The sequence below is a fragment of the Rissa tridactyla genome, chromosome 9 (assembly GCF_028500815.1).
Source record: "Rissa tridactyla isolate bRisTri1 chromosome 9, bRisTri1.patW.cur.20221130, whole genome shotgun sequence".
In the NCBI taxonomy this organism is placed as follows: Eukaryota; Metazoa; Chordata; class Aves; order Charadriiformes; family Laridae; genus Rissa; species Rissa tridactyla.
The window spans coordinates 14,979,822-14,999,862 of record NC_071474.1 but is presented as its reverse complement, the minus strand read 5'-3'; the positions used below and the strand labels follow the sequence as shown (position 1 = coordinate 14,999,862).

The 20,041-nt window shown below is 34.7% G+C and overlaps 1 protein-coding gene across 7 annotated transcripts in view; it reads right to left on the bottom strand.

The window, feature by feature from the left end:
• The window catches only part of UNC13C (unc-13 homolog C), a 228,027-nt gene that overhangs the window by 144,068 nt on the left and 63,918 nt on the right, over nucleotides 1–20,041 (bottom strand). For 6 of the 7 annotated variants that reach the window (XR_008468536.1, XM_054215056.1, XM_054215054.1 and 3 more), the window contains one exon: nucleotides 6,222–6,286. Coding sequence is in view for 6 of the 7 variants with exons in the window: in XM_054215056.1 (XP_054071031.1) it covers nucleotides 6,222–6,286 (65 nt within the window). In the remaining variant the exon portion in view is untranslated. Of the gene's footprint in view, nucleotides 1–6,221; nucleotides 6,287–6,818; nucleotides 6,842–20,041 lie in introns of all 7 variants that reach the window. The other variant, XM_054215060.1, reaches the window with a different exon arrangement.

The window sequence follows — 20,041 nt, the reverse complement described above, 5'->3', positions numbered from 1 at the left end:
CTGATAGAATACGTACTCTGTAGAGAAAGAAGACAACTGTGGAAAAAAATTCTCTTTATATTGTTTGCACTTGGCATTCACAAGTTTAACGGTCATTCTAGGTTAGTATGCTTCAAAATCCACTTTCAATTGCCTTCTGATTACCAGTAGGTATTTTAACAGATCAGCTTATAAATGATAAGAGGAAGAAACCAAAAGGCAAGATGTTTCCAGTTGCTTTCATCATAAAGGGGTACCCTTCTCTGTAAAAATCTAGTGAAATGAGAAATCCTGTTTTCCTCATGAGAAATTAACATGTTCCTTATGGCAGTAGTCAACTAGAATCCAAGGAATTATCTGAAGCAGTTGCTTTACCTGTAGGACACTGAGGCTTGTATTGTTTAGGAGACAGTGTTCTGTATTTTGACATGAACGAACATTTTCTTGAATTATCTTTCCAGAAGAAAACCTATACTCTCGTCACCTACTTCTCTACTACTACATGTGCGCCCTGGAGCATTGTTAATTGCTCTCCTTGTATTCCTAATGTGATTAAGCTTAGTTACAGGCAAAACAGTTCTCAAATCCACATTTTAATTTTTTTGAGGGAAAGAATATTTCTTTGCACAACTGCAGCTCTGCTTTCATTTTCCAAAATTGTTCTCCATTTATACTCCACTAAGGTTATATGATTTCTCACTTTATGAGAGACTTGTGAACCTTTTATCAAATTTTGAATTCATCTGGGTCCAACAGCTGCCTCTTTGCATAAGTTGGGATAAATAGGGACTCTTCTTTTTTTTGGAAGATTAGAGGGAAACATGGAGAAGAGCAACTTTGGCAAAGGTTTGGCTGGAGCAGGTAGCGGTGGCCTTGTAGTGGTTTGAGATGTCAGGATTGTCTGAGGGGTGGGGCTCAAAGGCAGAGAACGACAACAACAAAGACTGTATTTTTAACCTTGGGAGGAGCTAATAGTATGAAAGGCTGAAATGAAGGCACTTGGAGCAGAGATGAGCCTGTGTATTTATGTTTTGGGTTTGGTGGGAAGACAGAGGGAAAGTGCAAAAGCAAGGTAACATGCTAAAGAAGGGCTACATCAGAAATTATGATCACTGCTATTTATGCTGAAGACCGGTCTGCAGATACAGGACAAAGGTAATAGCCACTGGACTCCTGGCATGTATCAAGTGGTGGCGGTGGGCAACTGGGGGGTTCTGTAGGTAAGTTATTTCCATGTTACTCCTAGTAGTAGAGCAGGTATAGCATTTTATGATCTTTTAAAAACATTTTTAAATGTTGTTGTTTTTCCCCCCAATATAAATAATTAGTTAGAAGCACTATATAAAGGAAGAAATTACATAACTAATTAAAACAAAAAATCCTTTCAAGGACACAGACAAAACTGAAAGGTAATGCACATAAGGGGATTGATGCACAATAAGGCGAACAATATCCAGTAGAGACATAGAAAGGCTGACCCACCAAACTCTCGTATCTCACAGATAGATTAACAGTAAATGAACACCCGCCTGGGAAGATCCATTTAAGATTTAAGTGGAGAGTAGGAGAATCCACTGGGAGATCCAGTGGGAGAGTACAGTTCTGCTAATATATATGTATGCTGAAAACACACATTTCAATTTTATTCTTGGACAACTACATATTTAGCACTTATTGCATTTTTACTGAAACAGACACGACTGGGTATATTAATTAGAAATTCTCCTACGCACAAATTTTCTGTACAAGACCAGCTGTACTCCTTCTAGTAACAGTTAAGAGGACTGTAAGTATGCAAAGATTGTTGTCTATCGGCTAGAAGTAAAGATTAATATAGTGATCTGGATTGTGAAATCAAATTTTGTTGAAAAACAGGAGAATAGCTACATTACCAGAAGTAAAAAACGGGGCAATGCTGTATTGACAGTGAAATATTAGTCTTTGTGTATAGCCTTTGGAACATTAAACACTACAGTTATAGACAAACTATTCATGTTATGTAGGTTGTACATTAAATTCTCTACTCCTCTCCTCACTTCAAAAAACAACAACCCATCATCCTGACATAGAAGATGATGAAGTTGAAGGCACACAAGTTATCATTCAAGGCAAGAAAAAACCCACTGTAATGTTGACTATTTTTTGTGTGCTTCTGAAGATAATCTGTGTAACAATCATCTATCTGAATTCATCATAGAATTGAAAAAAAAAAAAATTTGCTTTACCATTGAGAACATGCCACTGAAGGAAAGGAGTAATCATCTGCATGCAACACCATCTGTGTACCATTAGCAAATTTCAGAATGGATTAGGCCATGTGGTAAAATTATCAGTCTCTGACGTGACTGCCATCAGGCAAGCAGTGAATTAATACAGAGCAAGTCTCTGCAAAAAAGTAAAACAGTACTATCCTAGATGCATACACATAATGAAAAACCCAGCTGACCTCCACGTACTTTTCAAAAATACTGAAAGGATGAATTCTGAAGTGTCTCATTTTCAATAAAATGAAGAAGAAAAATAAAATGAAGAAGATATCATTTGATACTGTCATGGAAAGAACAGAAAAGACAGAGCTTTTGCCTTTTAACAGAGAATTAGCAAAAACGATAGCGAAAACAGTAGAGAAAACAGTATTTGTTCTTTGCCTTTTCTTTCTCATCCTGGCTTTTCTCTCATTTCATTCTCAAGTGGAGATCATTACAGAGAATTAAGAGTTGCAGTCTGTGCCGTGGACTTGGGATGTGCTGGTGCACGTCAGGTGGGTTCACAGCATTGTGCTGTGAGAGAGAAGGAAGAATAAGGCAGAAAAGAAGCAACCGAGATATTTCTATATAGATAAAGCAAGGTATCGAGGGTTTTGAGGAAATAATCTCCCCTCACTTCAAACAGCAACATCTTTCCCGGAGACTAAGAGGGAAAAGGAGTCACAGCTAAGGCTGCAGTCAGTTATGCTGGCAGTGAAGAGGCTGAGGGATTCTAGAGTTTAGGATGAGTTTTCACATGCAGGAATAGAGTGGAAAGTGTGATTAAAACAGAGCCACAACAGTCTTTGAGATGTCGGGGTTCTTCAGCTGAAAGACAAGTTAAATTAAAATTGCATCACTGTTTGCAGGGAGGCCTAGTGAAACAGAAGCTTGCACAAAAATGTTGCAGACAGCGAAGGGAGTAGAGGCCCAGTCTAAACTTTTGTGTCAGCAAAAGAAGTGAGGTTTACTTTAAAAACATGAGCTAGTATTGAGCTACTGTCAGTCATTTGAAGTAGCCCTAATGCAGTGGTTACAGGATGTTTGTGCAAGGGATTGACACACTTTATTCTCAGAGGATTCAATATTTGAATTTATTCACCTGCGAATAGAAGAGAGGGCATAACAGGACCAACTTCTGTCTATATAGTCCTTGTCAGTGGCAAAAGGTCTCCTTACTTCTGTGAGATTGTTTTTTTGTGTGCAAACCACAAAAAACGAGAATTCTATACACTCTTGTACACTACTTTTCTAAGTCCTACGCTGATTAGTAAACTGTAATTAAGTAATTGGCTGTGGAAAGTAGTGCATACAGCAAAACTGTACAGTCACATGCAGCTTCCTGCATGCATAGATATCAGTACTTGATACTCACAGTACCTACACCCACAGAGTCTGCTTACAAAATGCTATTCCTGAACTACACATTGACAAGATGTTAAACTGTTTCTCTTCCAGTTTTGCAGATCACAAGCAATACGACAGAACGAGCTCTCTCTTATTAACCTTATTCATATTGGGGGGGGGACACAAACAACAAAAGGTAACAGAGCAACAAGAAGTAGGTTAAAGATGGGGAAATAAGGAAAAGAAGAAAAATAATATGAAGGTGAAAATGTTCCTTAAGATTTTGGGTATGTTAAGAAAAAATTCTCTAGCTTAAGAAATGAAAGCCCACCCACATGCAGTGACCAAAACTGGGTCATTAAAAACCACAGATGATAAATCCAAGACAGTTTTGGACTAGCTTTAATTTCAGTCTTGGATTTCTAATTTTTCTAGAGAAAAAATGAAACAACTCATTTCTTTTTCTTCTGAGAATATAGCATTGAATGTAATATACAATTCTGCAGTGAACAGCACCTATAACAGTATCTGAGAATGTAAATTTCTACACTGTATTTCAAGAATTTGAACTCATTTTGATGTTAAGTATCGTTCTCTTACTAGTTCCAAAAACTATGCCGACCTATACACCAAACTTCTCAAAAATAGTTGTTGAAAGGTATGAACAGCTTTTTTTTCTTTTTTTTTTTCCCCCTTTTTAAATACACAAAAACCCAAAGTTTCATGCCAGGCTTACACACCAATGCTTCTGGGTGTGACCATTCTTAGTTTCAGCATACCACAGCTTACTGTATAGTTTTTAAGACGTCAGATTCCTGCTTCTCAGTGGTGAGGTACGTTACATTTTGTGGTGCCTCAAATCATAAATTACTCAAATCTGAGGCCAAACCCTATGAGTAAAAATGAATTGACATTGCAGCGCACAAAAGAGAAAAGGATATATCTTCTTTGCAGATATGACAAAGAGAATTTGAGGCAAGTATCAGAAGCTGCCTCTGTGATATCTTCTGGTTCTGATATGCATTAATTTTTTCAACAAAGCCACCAAATATAAACTGTCACACATCAAATCAAAAGGTTATTGTAATAATTTTCTGGCACAATTGCAATGTTCTGATGAAAGTCTTCCATGATTCCATTCAAAGAATAATGTGAACACCAGCATAGAGAGTTTTACTAGGTGTTTTTTATGGCTAATACATTGCTGAAGTATTCAAATCAGTAATCTAATCAACAGAAAAAAAGTCGCTTCAGATGTGCTAGGTTCATGTTGACAAACAATGTAATTCAAACATAAATACTAATGTTTTGCATTTGAAAGTCATAAAAGAAAGAAAATTCACAGCACTTATATTGTTCTACTTCTAAAAGGTAGAGAAATACAGTACTTTGAAAATCCCATTCAAAGGAGGATTAGTTATTTTGGCATAGTAAGAAACAGTGCTGATCAATATACAAGGCAAAAGTTTTTATAGTTTTAGTAACAAGATACTTTTGACCTTTTCGACCTTATGAGAAAACTGCAACTGATCAAAGTGAAAGCAATGGGTCATTTGCAAGCCAAGAGAAGTACATGACAATTTTATTCTAATGCCAAAGGGCACATTAATAAAAAAACCCCACATCAAGTACCTATTACAATATTTAAAATGTTTCCCGTTGCATTCAGTAACTAATCCTGCACAGTGTCACACATGGCCTCACAATTCTACAAGTTTCTATGAGCTACAAAATGAATAAAACACTTCAAGGTATGACGAACTATACGGAAACTATCTAAACCACTGTAAAGCTGTAGGAGTGCTCTTAAATTTGTTTAAGGTTTAGCAATAAGTACAAATGTTACCCGAACCACACCTTCCACAGCAGCATGTGAATTATATTAAGAAAATTAATATCATTAATTTTTTAGGGAAAAAAAACCCCAAACTATAGGAATCTAAATGGAAAAACTTCATAGCGTCTGGATTCTGTTGTATAGCCTTTAAGATGTACAAATGAGAAGATGGAAGATAAATTAGATAATTTAACATAACTATAGCAAACAGTGCTTATATAGTGCACCAACAAGAAGATAATATCCCTTTTTAAGCAGTTAAATAATATAACTGATAAATTTTACCAATGGCTTTTACTTTTTTTTTTTTTTCCTTTCCAAACTGAATAATAAAGAGGCATTCAAAATAGGAAGGAGAGATTTTCCTCAAAGGAAGGAATCCCTAGAACTGGATGCAAGATAACTTTGACTGGAGACAACCAAAAATAACATACAGGTTTCTGCCACATTCACTATCAGCAACTGGAAGATCTTTTTCCCTTGACCTTTAAGATTTCAAATATTAGACTGGTATTATTATATTATTGCACATTTACTAAAATGAAGACATAACATCAGACTAAAGCTTCAAAGGGCATTTATTTTGTATGCAAAGAGGTAAAAAATTTTGTCATCCAGTTGACCTGTGCAACTGAATTGTATTAATTTCTTAAAAATCAAGGACTTAAAAAAAATTAAGAGACATACACAATGAAACTATCTTCCTTTTAAAATAATTCAATTTCTTATAAGAACAAAACTTTGAAAATCTAACATTATGAAACTAATTTGCAGATATAAATAACAAGATTAACAGTCATGTTGGTACTTACCCACTAAATGCCTGGACTGCATAAAGCTTGGAAGTATCCAAGGAACTTCCACTTACTATCCGAGCCTTTAATAAAGACCAAAAAAAGTACAGTTACTCAGTTGCTGTTAATAAGTCTTGGACAGAATTTAACTGCAGCAAACATGTAACACCTAATATGAAAATGTTTAGCAGGGTCAGCTCCAGGCCAAAGCTAAAGTAACTATTGCTTTGGAACGCATTTTGGTAGCATTCAGCATTTAACTGAAACACTCTGCAAGAACCCATGGGAAACTAAGATACTGCTTCCCAAATATTGTTGTCCTTTAAGTCCTATAGTGTATGCAGCGTAGATGATAATTAGAGGCAAAAATCCCAGATACCATGTTTGACAGTAGCAGACCCCTGTGTTGGCAATTATGATAAGCACAACAGTGAGGGTTATCCTGTTTATAAATGCAACATGTTTACAATGCACTCAAAGGAGAACAAAAGAGTGGAAAGCTGGGAAAAACATGCAAATTTCACAACTAAAATGAAGGAACCAAACAGGTCAAATAAGTCACAAACAAACATCAATGAAATACATGATCCCTATAGTAAATACGTGATTTTAAACCTTTTCATCCACAGAACCGCTATCTGAAAGAGAATTGGGAAGAAGGGGAATATAGGTTAGACAGAACAGTCTCTCAGAAAATATCTTATGCTATAAAAAACCAACACTGTTTTAACCTGCTAACACAGAGCAGAATCCAAGTAATACCTGTGCTTAGCTGTATCATTGTGACAAGACCCCTGTCACTACCTTTTAAACAAGCAAAAAGATATTCTCAGTAGATAAGAGCCACTGCCACTTATGCACATAATTTATACACTGTATCCCATCTCCGCATGATTTTTTCTGGGGTTTATTTTGTTTTTTAATATTAATGAACATATATTTAATATAGTTGCAGTGTTCAAAACATAACGTTCTATTTTCAAGGAAAATGAGTGTTTCTACTAAGGATATTAAAACAAAATAAAAATCAATGTCCTGAACTGTTACTATTCTATTTTAGCACAGCTATTCAGATGATGACCGAAATTACCCCCCAAATGTCAACAGAAGAACTACAATTGTTAAAGTATAAGGTATGATACATATATATATATATCATAAATTGCTTAATGCAAAAATGTGATGTATTTACAATTACTATCAGACAGAAAATATCTGCTGACAGAAAAAACCTACCCTTATTTTTTTGTCTTATCAATTTTAAAATACAAGTACATTTAAAATTGCTTTTATATATTATTCCACCAGTAAGTGTCTTTTTTGTTTGTTTGTTTTTTGACACTTTATCGTACAAAGCATACATGAAACTGCATGGTTTTAATTGTCACCTTACTGATCTTTCCATTTTTACTCCCCAAATGAAGTACACATTCTACAAGCCCTTTAAATAGTTCAGGAATTTTTAAGATGTTTAGACATTCCACATTATGTACATTATAAAATGATCATATACACCTCAAATACGTGCCACGCTTGATTTTTAAACCAGTTTATCTACAAGAAGATATCACATTCAAACACATATATGAAAAATATATTGGCAAATGTAAAGGTGCATACAGTATAATACCGACAATCCAGGGAACCAAAAGGCTCTACTGTGCCACTAATTTTAGAGGCTACTTATGGGATCAAAGCAAAGCACGTGCACAAGAACAGGCAGAATAGAAACTGGAGATAAGTTGTTCAAAACATGTTTTACCAGTGAGATTATACCTGATTTTGTATTATTCAAAAAGGTTAAAGAGGATTGAGCTACTACTGGGGACTAGCAATGTCACAATACCAAATTTGAATCCACGGAAAATCCAGCTATGCAACAGTCTCTCCTCCTTTGTGAGACCAAAATGCTTGACTACAGATCTTAGCTTTTCTTTCACAGCTATTGTGAACACTCCTTTTAGAAAGAGTAGGCTTAAAAGTATGAGCTATGGTTTATTGTCCCAAGGAAAACGTATGTTTTGAGTTATACAGAATATAAAATTAAAACTGTTACTAATAGTAAATTCCACAATTCAGTAAAAATAGAGTAAGCACATCATCTCTGTGCATCAAGAATATCTGCTTGCTGTGAATTGGTTCTTTTCATAGTTCTCCTCCTGAATATAAACAGACATAGTATCAATTTTTATGTTTTAGCAAAACCCATTAAGGTATTTTTTTCTGCTGGGACATGAACTATTCTGATGTTTTCTCACTTTACAATGTCCTCCCTTCAGAAATACTAGCATTTTTATTTTGCTTCAGAAATTAATTCTTGACTATATTAAGCTATAATGGTTTAGTTGTCAAATTACCCTAAATTGACTGAATAGATTTATAGAAATCTAAATCTCAGTATTATTTATGCGAAATGCAATTTTTAAACAGTTTGCAGGTACTTCACTACCAGCTGCCTAAAGAATCATATTAATTATATGTTTAATTCAATTGTTTAGAAAGTTATATTAAAAAGTACAAAATTGTTGAGACTTCCACATCAAATGGAATTTTGTATTTCAGAGCATGAGAGATGGACACATGAAATTTTCTTTACCTCTCCTGGGTTTCAGCCAGCTTCATCTAATTTCACTACATTTCCTTTACTGGAACCTAATTTTGCCTAAATTTAGGAAGGAGAGGAACAATCAAAAATTAGGAAGGGGGGAAAAAAGGTATTACATGTTTGATTTAACTTGTTTTTCTTTGCAGTGTCTACTTAAAAAAAAAAAGATAAATTGCACCAGTCTAACAGCTTCTTTTCTCAATAGAAATTGCATAAAGCAGACAACTGACGCAGATTTCCCAAAACAAGATTTTGAGAGCATCTTTTTTGTAAGAAATGACTGCATCTTCAGAGACGAAATTAGTTTGAAAACTTCATTGTTCTTGCTTCTTCTGAACTCACCACGAGTGAAATAATCTGAACTGTGGAAGTGTTCTCTGTGTCTGTGAGAGCACCAAATCAGGAGGTGTACAGTCACCAAGCAGTTCACTTCAGTAGTCATTGGACTACCAGAATAGACAGCAACATTCCTTGATGTAGATAAGAAATGAACTGTGATTATGTAAGAGACCACTGAATGCATTTTCAAATCAGGGATACAAGACTAGACATCTCAGATTATACTGCTGAATGACAGTGATTTACTTAAAAGAGCTTATCTTCATGTAACTCATTTCTGCCATCCACACATTCTATGGCAAAAACCTAACCTAAGAACAGTGTAAACGCTGGTTTTGTTTAGTTAACCCTATGGGATGCTTCCTATTTCATTTCAATTAGTTTATTTCTCCTTAGCTTTTTATGTGAAAATTCACTACATTATGAAATAGAAGTATAGCCTTCATGTTATGCCATATGCCATTTTAGATAACTGGAAGGTGTTTTACTAGGATTATAGGAAAAAACCATGGAGTGATATTACTCCATAACTGTTGCTATTTCAGCTCAGTGCATTCCATATATATACCTGTGTAATGGAGTGATGCAGAGTAGGATGGTCATCTAGCTACTTACAAGTGAAAATTATATTTACAAATGTCAAATACTGAAGGCAAAAGGAAGCCCCCTCTTTTTTTTTTTTTTTTTTAGGCAATCTGATAGTTTCAAACTCAATTATATTTAATTAGGTAACTGGTAAAAAGAAGAAAAAACTGTTTTAATTTAGTTAAGGATAGTGTAGTGGTACAAGGTTTCTGCTATTCATTTAAGTTTATATAATTATAACAATTAAAACAAAGAAGAAGAAAAGGTAACATATCATTAATTAGAGCAAAGAAAGCATGATGATCAGCTACCATATGACATTTCTGCAAATAAGCTCAATTTCTATGTAGAATTCTTAAGAGTCAATGACAGAACACAAAAACCTTAGGAAAGAGTGGACAACCTTAAGGAATATTTAGCAAACCATATTTTAAAATGCTCCTGTTTAGCTAGAAAGTTCTCTCCAGCTCTGTACCATCCTTCACCAGTTATCTCTAATCCTCCTTCTTTACTACCACTCCCTAAGCCTCCCCTAAACGGACATAAACATTTAGGTAAACAAGAAATTAAAAATATTGACTGGTTAAAATTAGTCTTTAAGTTTCTGTTAATAAGAAGTTCCAGATATTAAAAGGCTGTATAACATTCAACATACCCACTAAATTCTGGCTTCCGTTGAAAATGGTTCACAAGTATCCACTCAGGTTAATCCGCAGATGGGGGTGGGGTGCGTGTGTAGTGAAGGAGGTTTACCTGGCATTCTTTCAGCCCCCTCAAATAAGCCCCCAAGTTATTTTCTATCCTCATATCAGTTTAAAGGTGTTGAGAAGACTAAGTAAAATTTCTGAACAAGTGTTTATTAACACTGCATAATTACTATTAAAACTCAGTCTGAAAACTAATAGATCTTACAAAAGTTGAACTTGAATTCATCGTAGAAGATAACTAGTTTCTATACCCAAATTTCCTAGGAAAAAAAAAAAAATCTCTAAAGGACACTGAAAAGGCAGATTCTTCCAGTGTGAAAGATAAACTGGCAAGGAAGATACAAATGTGAAGACAGACCTTTGCTTTTTAGCTTATGATACCACCAGAAATACAACTGGACAATAGTCTCATCAGTCAGCAGAGATATTTATGAGAGGTTCAGAAGATTCCCCCGCGCCTCCAGTCATAAACTTCCTTCAAGCCTTTTGTCATTATTTGACTTATGCATTTTTCTAAGCAGCAGAGCATCATCGTAATACACTTCTCTTTCTTTAAAGACTGCAAAAACTTAGTCCACACTCCCCCACTTCATAGCACAAGAACTGTAATAAGGTCCAAAAAATCTAAACTGTTAGGAAACCCTAGGATTAAAACGGTATTATGTATACTACCTTGATTTTCCATTCCTATAAGTGTAGATAATTGTGTAATACCAAATTGGAAAAAGATTTAAAGTTCATTATTCTCTCAAAGTACCATTTTAATCTTTAATTCTGCAAAATGGTTGCAAGAATGTCAAACCAACTGATAATTACGTCATTCCTGGAAGAAAACCCTTTAGACATAATACTTGCTGGAATTAGATAACAATACAGCTGTTCCATGGAAATAACATGTGTAAAGTACCCCTAGTCAGAAGTAGTTTGTAGTCTTAGCTGGACAATTTTAATTAGGATGCATTAGTAAGAAAGGGAAATAAAGGATGACACCCAAGGTCAAATAAAAGCAGCACATTAAAGTAGTAGGTTGTCTGTCCAAAACAACAACACAAACTAAGCCATGCTAAAATAATAAATGCTGTACCCAGAAGCTAATATTACCACGACAGAATAGAATATTACAGTATGTAAGCCTAGAGTATATTGTGTTGCTGAAGCATATTCTAGGAAGATTTACTGTATAACGCTTGAAAGATAATATTAAAGCTAGCACATCATAAGAGATGAGTGATGCCTGTCTGACAAAGAGAAGGTTAAACTTGAATAAAGCTTGGTTGACAGGAGAAATAGAAGAATTGCTGCTAGCACTTTACTAGCAGTGATGTAGAAAAATTACTAGCGGATACATTGAGAGCCAAAACAGGAGGTCAGCTTGGTGAAGATAAAAACTGCATTTGTGTCTGTATTAATAAACTGGTATGTAAATCTGAAACAAGAGGACATGCTTTAAAAGCATCTCTGGTCTTTAGAGATTGAGTCCCATTAGACTTCTAATGGCTCTTATTTTTTACTATCTTTCAATAGCTACTAGATCCTTCTACCACCTTCTGAAACTTGCCTCTAAAATAATAAATTATTGACTATCAAGAGAACTATTTGATTATGGAATGTGGTATGATACTCGTGCTTCTTAATTTTTGGTGGTGTCAAAAAACTACGGTCCTCTTGAAAACTGGGCTTTCTTGACAGTCTCCAGCTTGTAAGAACGAGGGTAGGGAATAAAACGCAGAGATCATTTTAAGCACTCTATTCTGTCCCCAGAACACATCAGAATGGTAAAACACACATTATCCATAATGGATAAAGAGGCATATTTTAGCTCTTTTGATACAAATGATAACAGTAAATGGAACAAAGTTATTAACTATAGTTTATGAAAGCAACCAGATAATTGATTATTGCAAGTCTTTCCATATCACAGCCAACATCCCCACAAAACATCTGACTTGGATCACTATATCATAGTCTTACTTGCAAGCTGACGTTCCATTGTGTTTCTTCCAAAGCAATCCAGGCAAACAGCCACCTGGTTGGGCACCAACTGTGAGAGTACTCCCTCAGGACTCAAAGAAAAGCATGTTCCTTGGTACTTTTTTACACTGAACATGAGGATTTCACCAGGACATGCAAATTGGTTTGTGGCAACAGCATAGACAGAAGTGACAGTAGGGCAGGAATGTTAAATGACTGCCCGGGACATAGGAGCGAGCTGCTGACCATCTTAGGCAACAAAACGGACATGTGCAATGGCAAATAGTTTAGTGCCATAAAAGCAGATCAGAAGGTCAAAGCAGTTGGTGCTGAAGATTCAAGCATCCACACCACAAATGTTTTGGTGGCATTTATTTCATACCATTTCTCTTTTTGGCCCTGTTGACTGGAAGTCCACTAGCTGCTGAGCACATGAGGTGTGATCTTGGAGAGCAACATCTGCCTCGGTTGCGTGAGTAAAATAGCTAGATCACACTCAGACATTCCAGTGGTCAAACAAAATATTGTGAATTGGGAAGACTAAGAGATTTGCTGTTGTAAAATAAAATGATGACAGTGGCAAACCCATAAGTCATATAAATGTTCTATTGTTGAAGACCAAGAACAATACATACGCCTAGCATCGAGAACAAAGGAGCAGAACATAATACCTGGGAGACAGTTGCATATTTCACAGGCTATGATGTTCATAGCTGCTATTGGTATGAAGTTGTTTCGTCTCTTGTGGGGTTGTATTAATTTCCTAGCTAAGATTTAAGAAACTATCTAAAATAGACCAAAAATTGTCTTCAAAAAACCCAAACTAGGAGGGCCAAAAAATTTAGGTAAAACTTACAGCAGTGGAAGAAAAAAATGAGTCAATGTATAATAACACACAGAATAAAAAAGAAATAAAAATTACATCAGCCAACATTGCTTACTTAGATAAGACAAAGAAATCAGATTTTCTTCTGTTGATAAGCAAACTGGTTTAACTGATATAAGAGATGGAAGAGACTTGAAATACCACAATGATAATACGATTTTTGAAATTTGTTTTTCATGACATTCCCTATGTAAGCAAGATAAATACAGTAGAAGTGAAATTGGTAAAAAATAGCGTACAGTTGTGCTGTGATATTTGGGAGTAATTCTTTTGGTAAAAGTATCATGTGGCATAACAACCAATATCATACAGGTCAATTTCAGCCAATGTTCTCAGCAAGTTGGATGAACAGAATTTCACAGAGTCTGTAGAAGACACCAATCTGGAATGGGCTGCAAGCATCTGAAAGGACGGAGATAGAATTCAAAATATTCTTCACATATTATTGAATTCACTTCGCTGCCTTGACACTAGTTCTATGTTTGGAAGAAAAAATTAAAAATGGCAAAAAAGTGATTAGATAGCAGGGCAAGGTATATAGCCTATTTGAAATTAAAAGCATTGTAAATGTAATATTAAGGCAAAAAAGGCTACTGTAATTCCAGAAAGTATTAGTATGTGTCATATATGAGAGAGAGATGACTCAGCTCTATGGACACCTGTTAACTTCAGCTGAAGTTGTCTTTCCAGTTTTTTGAATCATGCTAAAAGTAAATGAACAGAAAGAGGATGACAAAAGCCAGAACAAGCAGAGATTCATAAAATAATCTGAGGACATACTGAAAGGATTTGGTTTGTTTTGTCTTCTTGAGAATTAAAACTAAGAAAGGAGGTGGTGACAGCACTTCAAATGCATTAGAGTGTAATGGAGTAATACTTTCTTTTTCTCCATGGATAATCATGTTAGTTACATAATCAATGTCAAATAAGGCAAGAATGTATGCTTACTCACAATTAAAAAATATACAAGTAGCATTCATGTAGCAAATAGTATGAAGTGCAGCAGTTTTTGTTCTATGATATAATTACCTTTTTTTTTAATTGAAGCAACTCAAAAAAAGTCTCAAGATAATTCTCATGAAAGAGATTGACCTTCTTAACAAAATAAAAAAAAAGGTTTTTTTCCCTAGTGTTAGCTTTTATGCTATAGTTAGAAACCAAATCAAATTATACACTGTTTGCTTCAGCTCTTCTTGAAAGTAATAAGTTGAAATAATTGTGCAAAACCACCAAATTGACACCCAGATGTTAAGACCTATAGACTGGTACACTAGAATTCAAAGCATGACTTTTGGTTCTATTGGACTTTTTCTACCTTACAGGACACACATAAATCCTTCCAAATTGCACAATCCACTTTCATAGTTAATAGGAAAAGGCATATCTCCTTGTCTTCTGCTTTTCTTTATTTATAAAAGAAAATTTCAACCTACATACCTTTTAAAGTTCCCAAAAAAATTTCCACTACTTGATGTTTGCAGTATCTTCCCCACCTTACGGATGCAGAGATGCATCAACTCTGATTGTGCTAAATGGAACAGGAAGACCTACAGGTTAAGATTAAAAACTGCTTTATTTCTTACTCATCGATTTTACATATTCTTCTCTCCCGGTTTATTCTACATTCCATAATAGGTTTTGTCATGTCTGTCTCTCCATATTCCACCTTGGTATATATGCCGCTGATGGACAAGAATTCCTTTGGTGAGGCTGCAATTACACTGGTGATACCTAGAGCTATACATAGTTTATGAATCTGTAATAGCATTGACAAATCACTTGCTGCTGTTTGGCCTATGATTAAGTAACCTCATTTCTCAAAGACAAGAATCAGAGTCAAAAAGATGTTTTGCCACATCACATCTCAGATTCCAGTGTAACACAAAACAAGTCCAACTAGTTTCACTAGTCAACTCCAGAGAAGCTACTAGCTTCCACTACTTTAGCTCCAGAGAAACTAGTAGCTATCACTACTTGTATCGTGAAAACAGATCACAATCTTTTCTTCTTTTCTATGTTCAACAGGGTTTTCTTTTTTTTTTTTCTCTAGTTAACTTGTATCTCTTAATACACCTTGTTCTTTACCATAGTATTGACATTTTCTCAACAGCTCTACCAACAACATAATTAGAAGACATGGGCTACCTGGAAAAACCTCTCTTTACATAAGTTTTAATCTGAAAATTAGTAAAATTTTCAGTGGAATGAATAAGACTTTTACATGAGGAAAGTGCAGAAGAAAACTCTCTTTAAAAAGTTATATGCATTAAACAATATAAAAGCGCAGGTGTCTATGCATGGGTCTATTTTTTATTTTTTTTTTTTACTAGAATTATTTATATATCAAACAATCCTGTCTTTATTTTCAGGTTTACTAAAACTTCTGATCATGCAAGGTATTTTAAGAATACTCTCTATTGATCAAGGAGGTAAATCTCATGGTTGACAAAGTTTCATCATTTTCAACAATAATTTTGGATCAGCAGGAACTAGAGAGGTTTCAGATATTTTCTCCTAATTAGAGTCCCAGGGAGACGCAACTGTGTAGGTGCTCCACTGATCACCTCGAAAATGTGCAGAAATAAAAAGTCTGGCACCTGTCCAGAATTTTGCTTTGGCAGCAAAACAGAGAATCTGTTTATTTTCACACTTTATTTTAATATCCTACTTCCCCAATAGATCAGAGGAAGATTTGAGCATATTTATGAACTCATGTTTTCCAAGTCATTACATTTTTTAAATGCATGTCTAGATATTTTTTCAGCCAGTTGCTTTAACAAGATTCCTTTTATCCTGAAGCTACATAATAAAATAATGCAGTGTTATTTCTGCTTCTAAAATACAATGATCTAAAGAAAAGGCTTAAATGTTTAAGAAATAAAAATAGAAAATATTTCTTAATCTTGGTGATAAGATATTGATTTGCATTCATTTCCACAGCAGAACCAGTATAAATAAGTCCTTGGAACTGACATTCACGCTCAGGTTTTCTCTTAGCTCTAGCAAATTTATTTTAAATCTGTTTAAGCACAAAAAGGGTAGGGAAATTGCATGAATATTAATCAATCTACATTAATTCTAAAGCCAGTGAAAATAGTGTTAAATAGTTCTTGAAAGGAGTAGAGTAGTAGAGACTTTTTTTCTTTTATGAAGGAAATTAGGAGTTTTAATGAATTACTTTTCCTAAAAAAGGAAGTCATTCTCTAAACAGAAGTGGTTTGGGGTGGTTTGTTTTGGGTTTTCTCCATTTGTTTTTAATAGCCAAAATATGGATGATTTCTGCTAAACCTTCCTGATTAAGGATGTGGGGTTTTTGTGGGTTTTGTTGGTGTGGGGTTTTTTTTCAATGATGATTAAAGAACAGGTATAGCTACGCCAGCAAAAGGGCATCTGATAACAATAGAATTTTTTTTGACTCCCAGACTGTTACACAAGTGTATTTGTGACACGTATGGTCCTGATGTAACGCACACTGATTCAGTAAGAGTTATTATGCTAAATTGTTGATCCTTGATTTATTTGGTTACTATCCTTTTTTCAAAAAGATGAAGTGGTACAACTGAAGATTTTCTGATAAACAGGAAGCCTGTAACTACAAAATTAAAATCTAATCAGCCATAAGAACACTATTATATTTTCTGAAAGACATATTAAACCATTTTCTAATGAATTCTTTTACTTAAGGTTTCTAAAACTCGGGATTATTTTTTAACAGATCTTGGAAAAAAACATAACTTCTTGTTAATAGGGGTTTGCTTTTATTTGAATATTAAAAGTCTCTAAGATGATGATCACTACTCTCAGTATAGCTTTCCTTACTCCCTCTTTTGACAGACTGAACGCATAGTAGCAGCAAACTGAGGCAGATCCTCCTTCTATGAAGCCCTAACTTCAGAGTCGGCAGTGAATGTAACTACTTGCTCTTTCTTCACAGACAAAAGATGGATGTATCATCTTAACCATTAACTGATTAGATTTCCTCATGTAATTTTTCTAAAGCAACCTTTCCACAATTCTATTAATCTCAGGCTGAACAGACTACCATATGCTGTTTTAAATCTCTGTTACCCCTTCTCCCCATCAAAGGGCAGATAGAGAAGCAGGAAGGGAAGGGTAAAGTCTTATACCTGACTCTAGAGTGAAACCAGTGACAAGAAACAAAAATAAACGCATAGACTCTTATGTGCACAAAACAAGCAAATGCAAGAGAGACTCAGTCAAATTGTTATGTATTGGTTACATGTTGGAGTTGTTCATAATTCTTTAGAACACTATTTTACTTCCTGTAATATTACCGGAAGATTCCTAGAGTGCACATATGTATGTGTGTGTGTGTATATATATACATGAAAAAGGATTTTCTAGAATTTTAGCTGAGCAGGTTGAATGCAGGAATATATTGTATTTATCAATTCCTACCCACATCATCTGAAAAAGTATTTTGTTTCCCCCCACTTCAGCTTCTTACCCCCCACAAGAACATAAATAAAAGAAGTTTACGTGACCAAAAGACAGGCACAAACATGAAGTTAAGAAAGATAAAAAAAAAAAAAAAGGACAGTTGGAAAAACTGGATTATTAAATTCCGTAGTTCATTGTCATGCCCAATACAGCACCAAAATAGATTCCTTAACTTGCAATAAATCTTGTTTCCTCAGTACCACACATCTATTGAGGTGTATAGCAAGGGTATCTATTTCTTCCCCAGCCTGTTTACACAATACATCTGTTCCATTGTCACTGGCTTCTGCTGTGAACATGAAAGGAAATTTACACTGATGAAAAGTCTCTGTAATCTAACTGTTTACATTATTTACATACAAAGAGAAGAGCAACAGATGAATCAACTTCTGATAAAATTTATTATGTCCCCAAATCTAGTCCTTTATACCTCATACGTTAGGTGAATATATATTTATTCTTTCTAAACATTGCAGAACAACTATATCAGCCACATAGCATACACAGTCAGCCCTTATATTAATAAATTCTTTCATCACCCCAAGTTAAAAAAAAATAAAAATCTTTTAGGGATACGTCAGAATACAACCAAAACCTTGTATCACTGAATACTGTTGTTTCAATATTCTGAAACAGAACAGAAATCTGGGGGCTTGGTGTTGCTGTTAACTTATTAACTAAAAGTGCTCCTGTCTGGGCTATTCTTTCACAATGTTGCAAAGACTAATTACAGCATACTCATTCATTAACTTCTTTTTATTTTCCCCATTAGACTATGCCTGAGGCTGGAAAGATAAGAAATGCCATTGGGCTGAATGAAGCAAAAGAATCTTAAAGAGATAACATAAAAAATGTTTATTTTGTACAAGGTGATGATTAACTCAAAGGAAACTTAAATGCAGACACAACTCTGCTTCAAGCCTTCCACAGTGGGGCCTTCTGGTGAGTGTTTACAATGAAGTACACCTAAGTATGTCAAAACTATATCAACTTAAAGCTGCATTAGTTCAAGACGGCTTGTTTAGATTTAATTATGCCTAAGCCTTCAATAGTACCACAACACTATTATTCACTAAAGGATAAGTATAAACTGAAGTTTGTATTTAATTTTTTAATACCAAAATACTTGAAGAAATGAGGTGGTAATGACAACAGGGGGGTCTTACAGATTTCAAAGAATTCCTGCAAAACAACAAACTGTTACTTTTGTTATGACAATGTCAGACTGATCAAAAAGGGGAAAAGATAACCTTTATCAACAACCACTTTTATACTCTGGCATGAACAAGACTGACTGGTCAGTGAAGGAATTTGCAGCTCAGTTTGCCATAATACGTGCAAATATACATGTTCTATTTTTATTAATTGCTGTAGTATTTTATACATTAAACTAGAATTCTGCCATCTGACTAGACATCCTTCCCTTACCCACCATCAGCCTGAGAAGGAACTTTACTTTTAAGTAAAAAAAAAAACCAAGAACAAACGCAAACCCACACACAATTCACAGTATTTTAATCAATCAACATAGTTACCTCAAGTAATTAGGAAATAAGATAGGATATATGTCTACTTTTCATTTCGCTTTCTACAAACAGTGATCCTTTCTTAAAGCCCACTTCCAAACACAGCTAAAGTAGATTGAGTGCAGGAAAACTCTTTAATATTTAAAAGAAAATTACTTTCTAACAGGCTTCTTATTTCCCCATTACAGTCACCACCAGCCAATATGCAGTTGCCATAACCAAGGTAATGGTTTTATTTATCCTGTTTCCACCTGAATGGCTATAAAATGACTTATTCATTCACCAAACAATACCAGATCCATTGATTTTCATATGGGCCACCGCACTGATCTTTTCAAGTCCAAATACACGATTTATATTTATGTAACAAAACTCATACAATACTATCAACTACAGTTCTTAGTTACTATTAACTGTGCACCTATACAAGTGTATTAAAAGCAAATGTGACGGACATAAGACATAAAGGAAGCAAAAGCCCAAGTTCCACAAAACAAGGTTCAATTAACTTCTAAAGCCTATACTCTCTGGGGAAATACAGCTGACTCGGGCAGCTCCAGCAACCAGTTACTATAAAAAAGCTAGAAAAGCTGTCAAATTAAGAAAATATATACTTGTTTCAAAAGAGTGTAGTTTGAATAGACAGTTTGAAATATGCATTAGTAATATACTATTTTGTTGACAGCTTTTCTTAATGTGGAAACAAATGACCACACTGCAAGGGGAGCGCAGTAACACATTACTGGTTCCTTTGGTTT